At 55.7% G+C, this 10,927-nt stretch overlaps 1 protein-coding gene across 3 annotated transcripts; it reads left to right on the forward strand.

Moving 5' to 3' along the window:
- The first annotated feature begins 160 nt into the window (after positions 1 to 160).
- Positions 161 to 9,484, forward strand: Prkcsh (protein kinase C substrate 80K-H). Of its 3 annotated transcripts, none has more exons than XM_048342264.1 (18): positions 161 to 348; positions 633 to 751; positions 899 to 1,015; positions 1,406 to 1,501; positions 1,589 to 1,646; positions 2,607 to 2,724; positions 4,119 to 4,248; positions 5,294 to 5,378; positions 6,206 to 6,284; positions 6,659 to 6,745; positions 7,000 to 7,170; positions 7,254 to 7,350; positions 7,666 to 7,735; positions 7,879 to 7,968; positions 8,324 to 8,398; positions 8,482 to 8,581; positions 8,664 to 8,838; positions 9,172 to 9,484. In XM_048342264.1, the coding sequence occupies exons 2-17, from the start codon at positions 676 to 678 to the stop codon at positions 8,808 to 8,810; spliced, it is 1,596 nt and encodes a 531-aa protein (XP_048198221.1). In that variant the 5' UTR covers positions 161 to 348; positions 633 to 675; the 3' UTR covers positions 8,811 to 8,838; positions 9,172 to 9,484. The 3 variants fall into 3 exon arrangements, with proteins under 3 accessions (XP_048198221.1, XP_048198220.1, XP_048198222.1); XM_048342263.1 differs by having other exon boundaries at positions 275 to 390; XM_048342265.1 differs by having other exon boundaries at positions 275 to 390; positions 7,000 to 7,149.
- Positions 9,485 to 10,927: the final 1,443 nt, after the last annotated feature.

The raw sequence follows: 10,927 nt of genomic DNA on the forward strand, positions 1-10,927 counted from the left end.
TCAAGACTGTCCGGCCCTATCCAAGATGGCCGCCGCAGTTCCGGCAACCAGAACCTTGCCGCACTCAACATGGCGTCCCGGAGCGGCCGCTTCCGGCGCGCGGCGGGAAGGCGGAAGTGACGCGTCCCAGGCCCTTCCGCTTTCTTTCTGCTGCAGGAACCGTGGCTCCTAAGGGCTGCGGTGGAAAGTGATCTTTGCCCCGGCCTCGTGGAGGTGGAGAAGTAGCGCGTGGGAAGGCACCTCAATCTTTTTTATAGGCTACCACTGAGTGGGAGTCAGGTCGGGGGCGAGGACTGGCGACGCCTTGGCCGGATATTTGGCGCGAATTGGATCGCCTTCTCCGCCGAGGTCCACGGTTTTGGGGTTTCCCGCACCATTGATTTGAACAAAGTGAGACTCTTCCGCCGGCCCGGATTAGGGGGGGGCGAGGAATCCCTTGCCCCTCACCCCCAAATCGGAAGCTGAGGGAGTTCTCATTGGCCCAAAGCGGAATAGCAATCCAATTGGCTGAAAGTAGCCCCTGTCCTTCCGAGGTGTGGGAGCGGGGGCTCTCTGTTGGGGACCCCCCATATCCCCTACTCTTGTGCTGCTCCGTGTAGAGACTCTGAGCATCTTCCCGCTTCCTCTCACAGACTCTGCTTCGGGCCTCTGCGCTCCCCACCCCCTTATCTCGGGATGTTGCTTCTGGTGCTTCTGCTGCCCCTCTCCTGGGCCGTGGAAGTCAAGAGACCACGGGGCGTCTCTCTCACCAGTGAGTGCTGAGGCTGGGGGGCGGCCAGAGCACTTTACATAAGCCTTTGGACTCAGTTTCTCGGTAGGGCTCAATGGGTGGATCTCAGGTTTGAGATCTTTTTTGTTACTGTTGTTCTGGGCTGAATCTCTTTGCCTTCTTTCTCAGACCATCCCTTCTATGATGAATCTAAGCCTTTCACTTGTCTGGATGGTTCGGCCACCATTCCTTTCGATCAGGTCAACGACGACTACTGCGACTGCAAGGATGGCTCTGATGAGCCAGGTGAGTCTTCTCCAGGTGGTCCTTGGTGCATCTAGTGAGCACCTGCCGCATGAGTGCCAAGGCCCCAGTACCTTGATCAGCAGAAATCTGATGGGTCCTGTCTTTTCATGGTGTTTCCCACTGAAGGATAGAAATGGGAGAACTCTTGTCAGTGTGCACCCCACTGAGTGGTATAGCCCTTGCTCAGTGAGCATGAGGCCCCTAGTTTGGCCCTTAGCATCTCTCATTCCCCATCCTGTTAGGACAGTGATGTCTGTGGGAGCCCAGAAGGCCACCCTTTTCCTACCTATCCTGGGGGAGGGTGTCTCAAAATCTTGGAAGGAGGTGGGATTGCAGAATGAATGGGTGGGACAGGTCTGGCCCTGAGTAAATTCTTCCTTTTTGCTGCAGGCACAGCTGCCTGTCCTAATGGCAGCTTCCACTGTACCAACACCGGCTACAAGCCCCTGTACATCCCCTCTAGCCGTGTCAACGATGGGATTTGTGGTGAGTGAGGAGACACTCTCCCCAGGCTTGGGAAAAGGGGGTGATGGCACTCCCAGTTTTGACCTGGGCCCCACCTCTCCACCACAGACTGCTGTGATGGCACAGATGAGTACAACAGTGGCACGGTCTGTGAGAACACCTGCAAGTAAGTGGGTGACAGGACCCTTTCCTCCCCCCTCCACCCAGCCCCTTGCCTGACCCCCACACCCAGGCAAGCCCCCAAGTTCTTTGAGACAGTGTGGTACTTTGAAACCCAGAGTAACCTTGAACTCAACCATCTTTCTCCCTCATCCTGCTACACCTTGGGATTACAGGCATGCACAATTCTGCCTGGCCTTTTTTTCTGTCTTTGTATATTGAGTGCTTCCTCTGTGCCTCTGACCCCCACATTATGGGCTTTTTGTCTAGCTCAAAAGCCGACTGAGTGATTTCCCTACTCAGCAGAAGGGGAACTTCAAGTCTAGGAAGGGAAACAAGTGACTTTCCCAGGGTCACAGCTGTGCTGGAACCCTGGTCAGCTGCATACTAACTCCAGGTACTACAACAGAAGTGGGCTGAGTATGAGATGGTAGAGACTGATTGGGTTGTGACATCAAAAGGAACAGCTAAGGTGAGGCACCAGTGCCTTGGCCTGTGATCCTAGCTACTCAGGAGGCTGAGATCGGAGGATCGAGATTTCAAGCCAGCCCGGGCAGGAAAGTCCATGAGATTCTTTATTTCCAATGAACCACCAGAAACCAGAAGTGGCACTGTGGCTCAAAGTGGTAGACCGTTATCCTTGAGCAAAAGAACTCAGGGACAGTGCCCAGGCCTTGAATTCAAGCTTCACAACAGACCAAAAAAAAAGGAACAGCTACTTCCAATTTCTGCTTTTTGGCAGGTGTCAGGGTTGGCTCAGTTTTGGAAAGCATTGAAAGACCCCATCTCCCAGTTCAAAAGCAAGCTAGTTTCCCTCATTTCCTCCTTTCCTTCCTCTTGTTTTGGTTGGATAAAGTACCTTGGTGGGTTGGGGTAGAAGAGGTGGATGGTCTTTCCCTGGCTACTGGGTGAGCCCTTTTGGTAAGCTCAAAATGCCCCTGGGCGGTACCTCGTGTCCCCTGCTTAGAGAGAAAGGGCGGAAGGAGAGGGAGTCCCTGCAGCAGATGGCGGAGGTCACCCGGGAAGGATTCCGTCTGAAGAAAATCCTCATCGAGGACTGGAAGAAAGCCCGGGAGGAGAAGCAGGTGAGGGATCCTCAGGGCAAACCCTAGAGGATCCTAGGTAGTAAAATCCAGGGCAAAGCAGCATAGCACCTTCCTGCCCCTTGCTTTGCCCAGGTGTTTGCTGGGTGGTTAGGTATTAGCTGAAAGTTCCCATGAGGGAGAATTGGGCCCTGGACTGCAGATGAGTTTTATTTATTTATTTATTTTTGCCAGTCCTGGGCTTGAACTCAGGGCCTGAGCACTGTCCCTGGCTTCTTTTTTGCTTAAGGCTAGCACTCTACCACTGGAGCCACAGTGCCACTTCTGGCCTTTTTGTATATATGTGGTGCTGAGGAATCGAACCCAGGGCTTCATGCATACAAGGCGAGCACTTTACCACTAGGTCATATTCCCAGCCCCTGCAGATGAGTTTTAGAAAAGCTGCAAGTTCTGTCATATCTATGAATTTTCTTAGTTTTAGAGCTTGTTTCTTTTTAATTTTTTTTTTTATACCAGTGGCAGGCCTTGAGCTCAAGGCCTGGATGCTGTTCTTTAGCCTTTTCTGCTTAAGGCTGGTGCTCTACCACTTGTGCCACAGCTGCAGTTCTGTCTTTATTGGGTTAATTGGAGGTAAGAGACTCTTGAAATCTCCTGCCTGGGCTGGCTTTAAACTGCAATCCTCAGATCTCAGTCTTCAATAGTAGCTAGGATTATAGGCGTGAGCCACCGTTGTAGTTCTTGTGTCTTAAGACATAAAGCAGGTGTGCTCTGCACAGGGCTGGGAGCTGGGACCAGACCTAGACCTACCTCAGAGGAAGGACAGACAGAAGATGATATTGAAGACTACTGGGAAGTAGGAAGTTTGGGTGCTTATAGGCATTTTGGTAGCTCTTGCCTGCTCTCCTTACCTGTTTGGGGGGGCAAGAATTAAGGAGAAGGTGGGGCCTCTAAACTGAAATCAGTAGAATTATTGGGAGTTAGTCATGGAGAACATTCTAGACTGGAGGCTGTCAAAGCCTTGCCTTTAAGGTGGGGTGGGCACCATTGGCTCACACCTGTGATCCCTGTCACACAGGAGGCTGAGCTCTGAGGATCAAGGTTGGAAGCCAGCCCTGGGTAGGAAGGCCCATGAGACTCTTCTCCAATTAACCACAAAAAGCCAGAAGTGGAGCTGTGGACCAAGTGATAGCAAAAAAGCTAAGGGACAGTGCCCAGGCCCGGAGTTCAAGCCCTAGGGCTGGCACCAAAAAAAAAGAAGGGCTAGCTTCCATGATGGGTGTATGGGCTTCTTCTTGGTGTAGGAAATGGGAGGATGTCCTGCCCAGGAGCAGGGCATGTGGTCCAGAAAAGCCTGGCACTGCCCTGTGGAATGGAGACAGGGAAGTGACAGAGGAAGGGAGAGCTGAAGGAGAGCTGGCCTCTTCCCTGACCCACAGAACAAGCTCCTGGAGCTACAGGCTGGAAAGAAGTCTCTAGAAGACCAGGTGGACATGCTGCGGGCAGTGAAGGAGGAGGCTGAGAGGCCAGAGAAGGAGGCCAAGGAGCGGCACCAGAAGCTGTGGGAGGGTATGTCAGGGTGTGCATGTGGGCATGCATGTGTGCCAACACACATGTGCACACAAGGCTCCAATATGCTTGGCAAGTGCTTTACCGTTAAGCTACAGCCCTCCCCTGCCCTAGTTTCAACTAGTGTGTATGTGTGTGGCTGTGTTGGTCCTGGGACTTGAACTCAGGACCTGAGCACTGTCCTTGGCTTCTTTTTGCTCAAGGCTAGCACTCTACCACTTGAGCCACAGTGCCGCTTCCAGCTTTTTCTGAATAGATGTGGTGCTGAGGAATGGAACCCAGGGCAAGCACTTTACTAGGCCATGTTCCCAGCCCCATGTTTTTGAGCTTTTGATCAAGGCTAGTGCTCTATCACTTGAGCCACAACTCCACTTTTTTTCCTTTTTTTGATAGTTTAGTGGAGATAAAGAAATCTCACAGACTTTCCTGCCCTAGCTGACTTTGAACTGTGATTTTTTTTTTCCTGGTCCTGGGGCTTGAACTCAGGGCAGGCCAACTGTCCCTTAGCCAAGGCTAGTGTTCTAGCACTTGAGCCACAGCGCCACTTCCGGCTTTTTCTGAGTAGTTTTTTGGAGATAAGAGTTCATGGACTTTCCTGCCCAGCCTGGCCTCGAATTGAGATCCTCAGATCTCAGCCTCCTGAGTAGCTAGGATTACAGATGAGAGCCACTGGCACCCAGCACTTACCTTTTTTAGGTAGCACTGTGGTTTGAACTCGGGCCTCCCAGTTGGCAGCCACTCTACCACTTGAGTCATACGCCATTTTGCTCTGGTGGTTTTTCAGGTCAGGCCTCATGTTTTTGCCCAGGTCTGGCCTCTGGCAGAGATCTTCCTACCTATGCCTTCTGTATAGCTAATGTCACAGACATGTACAACAATGCCCAGCCCTTTGACCTCTTGTTTGTCTGGTCTGTTCACGGCTGTGTCTGGCCCACTATGGGGCCAGGCACACAGTAGGTGCTTTGTGTCTAGTGAAGGCCAGTTTGGGGCGGGGTGGGAGCTGGCGAGCTAGGCACCCAGGGTGACAGAGCTGGCATCCTCACAGAGCAGCAAGCTGCCTCCAAGGCCCAGCGGGAGCAGGAGATGTCAGCCAATGCCTTCCAGGAGCTGGATGACAACATGGACGGGGTGTAAGTGTTACCAGGCCATCCTTCTGGGCCTGGGGTCCCCTCACCCCAGCCTGCACTTAAAAATCAGCTAGTCGACATGGGGTTCATTCCCCCCGCCCCCCTCCAGGCCTAGACTTATCCCCAGCCTTAAGGAACCAGCCCTCTGAGCTGTCATATTGTTTTCCTCATTCTGTGGGCCTTTGTTGTTGTTTTACTATTTTTCGTGCTGCTGGGGTGGAACCCATAGCTTGATGCCTGCTAGCTTGGCAAGAGGTCTGGATGGAGCCATGCCCACTACTTCCTGGCCCTGACCCTATATCCTAGCCATGCCCCCAGCACTAAGCCACGCCTCCGTCCCTGGGTCTGAGACCTGGCTGGACTTCTGAACTCTGCTGGACCGAGTGGGGGGCAGGCCGTCAGCATCGAGGAGGAGGGCTTGAGCCTGGCGATGAGGAAGGGTGAGGGAGGGGTACGTTCCCTGCTCAGTGCCAGGTACCGGGTACAGGAAGTGGTGCAGGGCCAGGTAGAAGCACAGGACAGGAGATGGTTTCCATGTGTTGGGTTGGAAAGGCAGGAGGAGGTGAGCGCTGGTGGGGCAGGTAAAGGGGCTTTGGAGAGGTCGGGTGCCAGGCGCCTCCCAGCCTCCTTTATCTGCTTTGAGCCCCTGTCAGGTCCTGCAGCTGTGAGAAGTATGAATCCCAGAATGAATTCTACAGATTGGGCACCCCACCCTGGACCTCATCTCTGAACTCCCTGCCTCATCTCTGAGCTCCCCACCCGTGGTGCCCCAGGCCTGTGCGCAGTTGGCTGACAGCCAGGACGTCACTGTCCCTGCCTTGTTCTTGCAGGGTCTCCGTGGCTGAGCTACAGACCCACCCGGAGCTGGACACTGATGGGGACGGGATGCTGTCGGAGGGGGAGGCCCAGGTACCGCCGCTTACCCTGGGCCTGGGTGACCTCAGGGCTGGGGATGCCGGGGCAGGACGGAGCCCGTTTCACTCACTGCCCTCACCCCTCTGCCCGTCTGTTCTTGCATGCTCCTGGGTCCTTCCCCTGGGACTGTGCTTACCCTGTCGTCCATCTGTTCCCTGTCCCCTGTGTGTCCCTCTGTCCCTCTCCCCAGCTCCTCCCCTCAGGCCCCGGCTGCCCCCTTCCCACCCCAGCACCGTGCCCGCCTGCGCAGCCTGCCCTCCAGAGCTCTGGGCCCAGCACACCCGTGCCTGGCACCACAGCCCAAGCCCTGCATAGTTGGGCTGGGGCTGGAATGGAGGATGCATAGCGGCCCCCTGTTCCAAACGCAGGCTCTCTTCAGTGGGGACATGCAGATGGATGCCACCTTGTTCTACGATCGAGTCTGGGCTGCTATCAGGGACAAGTACCGCTCCGAGGTGCGTGGGTAGAGGGGGAGGGGCCCAGCCCCAGGCCTGCCCTCCCCCCTGCTGCTCACACAGGCCTCCAGGCCTGGCACCCGGCCACTCCGGCCAGCTGGGCAGCCAGGCCGTCTCCACCCCATGGAGGCTGCCCAGTCCCTGGCTTTCAGCCCTTGTAGAGGTGGGGGGACATGAGGCCTCCCTCAGCGATGGCATGAGCTGCTCGCTGCCTGTGCCCTCAGCACTGCCCACCCCACTCACCCACACACCAGGCTCTGCCCACCGACCCTCCAGTATCGTCAGCTGCTGACACGACAGAGTCCAGGGAGGAACAGCAGCCGCCTGTGCCCCAGCACCCCTCAGAGGAAGATGATGAGGAGGAGGAGGACCCTGAAGAGGAGGAAGAGGAGGAAGAAGAGGAGGTGCATGGGGAGCAGCCTAAGGTGGGTGTGGGCGGGGGAAGCTGGGGCAGTGACAAGGCAGTGGGAGGGGGGAAGGGTGGCTACTGACTCTGCCCCTCCCCCAGGAGGCCCTACCTCTCCAGCCCCCCCAGCCCCCCAGCCCAGGACCCGAAGAGGACAAGATGCCCGCCTATGATGAGCAGACCCAGGCTTTCATCGATGGTGAGCTGGGACATGGCCCTCTCCCATCCTGGAGTCTCCAAAAGGGGCTCTGAAGCCTGGGAAGGGCCGATCACACTCAAGATTCCCTGTGGGGCTCAGCTTGTTTGTGTCACCTCCCCGCCCGCCCCCCCCCCCCCCCCCCCCCCCCCCCCGTTGGCCAGGAGCCAGCTAGGCCCCAGGAGCCCTGTGCCTGGAGGGGCCCGCTGGACTGTGCTGGGGATTTGTCCTTGTCCAAGGAAGATGGGGGCAGTCACATTTCTCTTGGCTCTTGATCCTGCCTGGACTGAGTCCCCCCCCCTTGCATCCTCTCCCCAGCCGCCCAGGAGGCCCGCACCAAGTTCGAGGAGGCGGAGCGCTCTCTGAAGGAGATGGAAGACTCCATCAGGTACCAAGGTGGCCAAGGCCAGGCTAGCCTCGGCCTAGAGGGAGGCCCCAGCAGTGTTGGGCAGGCGCTCGGCCCTCAGGTGTCCACTTTCTGTGTCAGAGTCTGAGATCTCAGTCCCCTTCCTCCTGGGCCTGTCCATCCAGGAACTTGGAGCAGGAGATTTCCTTTGACTTTGGCCCCCATGGAGAGTTCGCCTACCTGTACAGCCAGTGCTATGAGCTCACCACCAACGAGTATGTCCTGTCCTGTCCTGTCCTGTCTTTTCCCTGGGCTCAAGAACCCAGGCGGGGCAGGGAGGGGTGGGCACTGGAAGGAGGGAGTAGAATTTCCTGATGGGGGTGGCTTGAGGGTTGAGGTGCACATGGGCAGGAAGTTTGCTCCCCCCCCCCCAGCTGGGCGTGGTGGCACATGTCTGTAATCCCTGCTCTCAGGAGGCTGAGAAAGAGGGATTGCAAGTGAAAAGCCAGCATGGGCTCTAGGGACAGATACTGTTTAAAGAAAACGAGAATGAGGCCACCCAGCACATGGGATGGGGGAATCCCTGTGTCATTGTCCCCCCCACCCCATACCAGCCCTGTCCCTCAACAGGTACGTCTACCGGCTCTGCCCCTTCAAACTAGTCTCCCAGAAACCCAAACATGGTGGCTCCCCTACCAACCTCGGGTGAGTGGACTTAGGCCGGCCTCCTCCCCACGCATCCCTGCCCCTCCACCTGCGGGGCCCTCCACATCTCCCCTCTCCTTCAGCACCTGGGGCTCCTGGGCCGGCCCAGACCATGACAGGTTCAGTGCTATGAAGTACGAGCAGGGCACAGGCTGCTGGCAGGGCCCCAACCGCTCCACCACCGTGAGTGCCCAAGGGACATGGGGGGGCGGGGGGCTGGCACAGCTCCCCTCCCTCCAACCCCTCCCACCTGTCCTGTCCCCAGGTCCGCCTGCTGTGTGGGAAGGAGACCGTGGTGGCCAGCACCACAGAGCCCAGCCGCTGTGAGTACCTCATGGAGCTGGTGACGCCTGCTGCCTGCCCAGAACCGCCCCCCGAGCTGCCCCCCGATGGTGACCATGACGAGCTGTGAGTTCCAGCCGGCCTGTGGCTGCAGAGAGGTGGGCACAAGAGTGACATGGAAGCCAGGGGCTGGTAGCTCACACCTGTGTCCCAGCTAACCAGGCAGCTGAGATCCTGAGGGATCATGGGGCAAACTCCAGGGAACCACCAAGAAGCTGGAAGTGGTGCCGTGGCTCAAGCAGTAGAGTGCTAGCTTTGAGCAAAAGAAGCTTGGAGACAGCGCCCAGGCCCTGAGCCCAAGCCCCAGAACTCGCAAAAAAAAGGCGGGGGGGGATGGCAAAAAAAAAAGGGGGGGTGGCATACACATAGAGTGTACTGTACTTTTGAGCCAGCCCCCAGCTTCCCTCCATCTCCTCCTCCCCCCATTCTAGGTCCTCCACAGGTGAAGCCAGCCTCCAGCAGTTTGTGGACCAAGGCCTGGGCCTGCCCTGCCTGGGGTTCCTGGCCCTCCTCCCTGGGACAGCAACCAAGTGGGGCCCCACTTTCCAGCCCCTGGTGGGAGCTGAGCTGCCTGCAGATCCCAGTGGTGGCTTCCAAAGATGGAATGAAGACACTGCCCCTCTCCTGGGGCTCACCCCTGTACCTGGTGCCCAGCCCCTGGCCCCATCCCCCCCACCCCCCACTCCTGGCCAGGGAATCAGACAATGTGTGACCTCGGACACAATAAATGTGACTCTTTTCCCCAAAAACTTGGCTGTGTGTGCCTTACTGAGCTTAGAGCACTGGGAAACAGCTGTGGGCAGACCCAGGCCATGAGCGCCAGGGCCAGAGAGGGTTAGCAACCAGCAGGTGCAGCCACACAGCATGGCCACACCCAGGTGCCCCCCCTCCCCCACCCCAGCACACAGACCACTCAACAACCTTAAGATTCTGAACTTTTATTTTCTGGCATGAAAAGTACAAATAATTAAACAATTCCATGTAAAAGTCTCGTTACCGCGGCCAGGCCTGGTGTCCCGGTAATAAATAGTCTAAACGCAGCAACGCGAAGTGTTCTTGGGCTGTTGGGTTTGTTTTTTTTTGTCTTTTTTCTTTTTTTGAACAGTTCTTTATCACCTCCAACATGAACTCTCATGATTTTGAAACCTTTTGAATAAATAACAGGATGAAGGGAGGAGGGTTGGAGGGGCTGAGTCCCCTCCCCACTGGCCCGGCCCCTGACCCCCCCCCTCCTCCCAGGGACATGGAAGACCCTGGGAGACTCCAAGAGGTCCCCCCTGCCCTTGGCCTGGCCCACCCTGGGGAAAAGGGGCTGGTCTCCCGGGAAGGGGGTCCTGGCTGGGCTGAACTTTAGTGTTTTAGAAAAAAGAAGTCTCACCCAGTCAGGAATGGCAGGGACCTAGGCCTTGTTGCGGGGAGGGTGGGGGTCCCCCCTCTGCAGAGCCTGGCCCCCGCCCAGGGTGGGGGGGACAAACCCAGCCCTTATTGCTCGGATGCCTCCAGCACTTTGGCGGAGGGCGGAGGGGGGGGGGAAAGCCCCAGAAACAGCAGGGAAAAGAGAGGTGCACCCACTAGAAGAGGGGGAGTCCCTGCCCTGCTGGGAGGAGGAAGGAGAGGGAGGACTTAAAACCACAAGAATAAATAGGTTCATGTATCATCAACAAGCTAGGGTTTTCACCAGCTAAATAAGACTGAAAAAATTCTCAAGACAAGAGCAAAAATAATTCCATTAAGACCCCCAGATGGGCAGGCCCACTGAGCCACGCCTCCTGGGTGGCCCGTGGCTACCATTACTGTTATTAATAATTATTACTTTAATAATTCCACTCCCTTTTTTAATAAATAAATTAGGCATAACCACATCTCAGCAAAACTTAAAGAAACAGAACATTTGTCTCCCTTTTACACTTGTAAACTGGATGAAAGAACAGAAATATACACAAATGTTTTTACAGGGTAACGGGTAATAAATAGTTAACATAGCAATAAGTTAAAAACTACAAGAAGCTAAATTCAGCAAAAAAGTACAAGAAAGTTAACTGGTGCCAGTTTATGTCCTTTCTTTTTTTTCCTTAAATCTCTTCTGTGTGTAGTGGTGGTTTTTTCCTTTGCTTTTTTTTTTTTTTTTCCTCTTGTCTGGTTTCTCTTTTTTTTTTGTTGTTGTTTTTCTGTTTTTTTTTGTTTCTT

Source organism: Perognathus longimembris, chromosome 3 (assembly GCF_023159225.1).
Source record: "Perognathus longimembris pacificus isolate PPM17 chromosome 3, ASM2315922v1, whole genome shotgun sequence".
Classification (NCBI taxonomy): domain Eukaryota; kingdom Metazoa; phylum Chordata; class Mammalia; order Rodentia; family Heteromyidae; genus Perognathus; species Perognathus longimembris.

Coding starts and splice junctions, on each gene's coding strand:
- Prkcsh (XM_048342264.1), top strand. CDS start 676: ATGTTGCTTCTGGTGCTTCTGCTGCCCCTCTCCTGGGCCGTGGAAGTC. Junction 2,725..4,118: donor AAGCCCGGGAGGAGAAGCAG/GTGAGGGATCCT, acceptor CCTGACCCACAG/AACAAGCTCCTGGAGCTACA. Junction 8,399..8,481: donor GGCTCCCCTACCAACCTCGG/GTGAGTGGACTT, acceptor CCTCTCCTTCAG/CACCTGGGGCTCCTGGGCCG.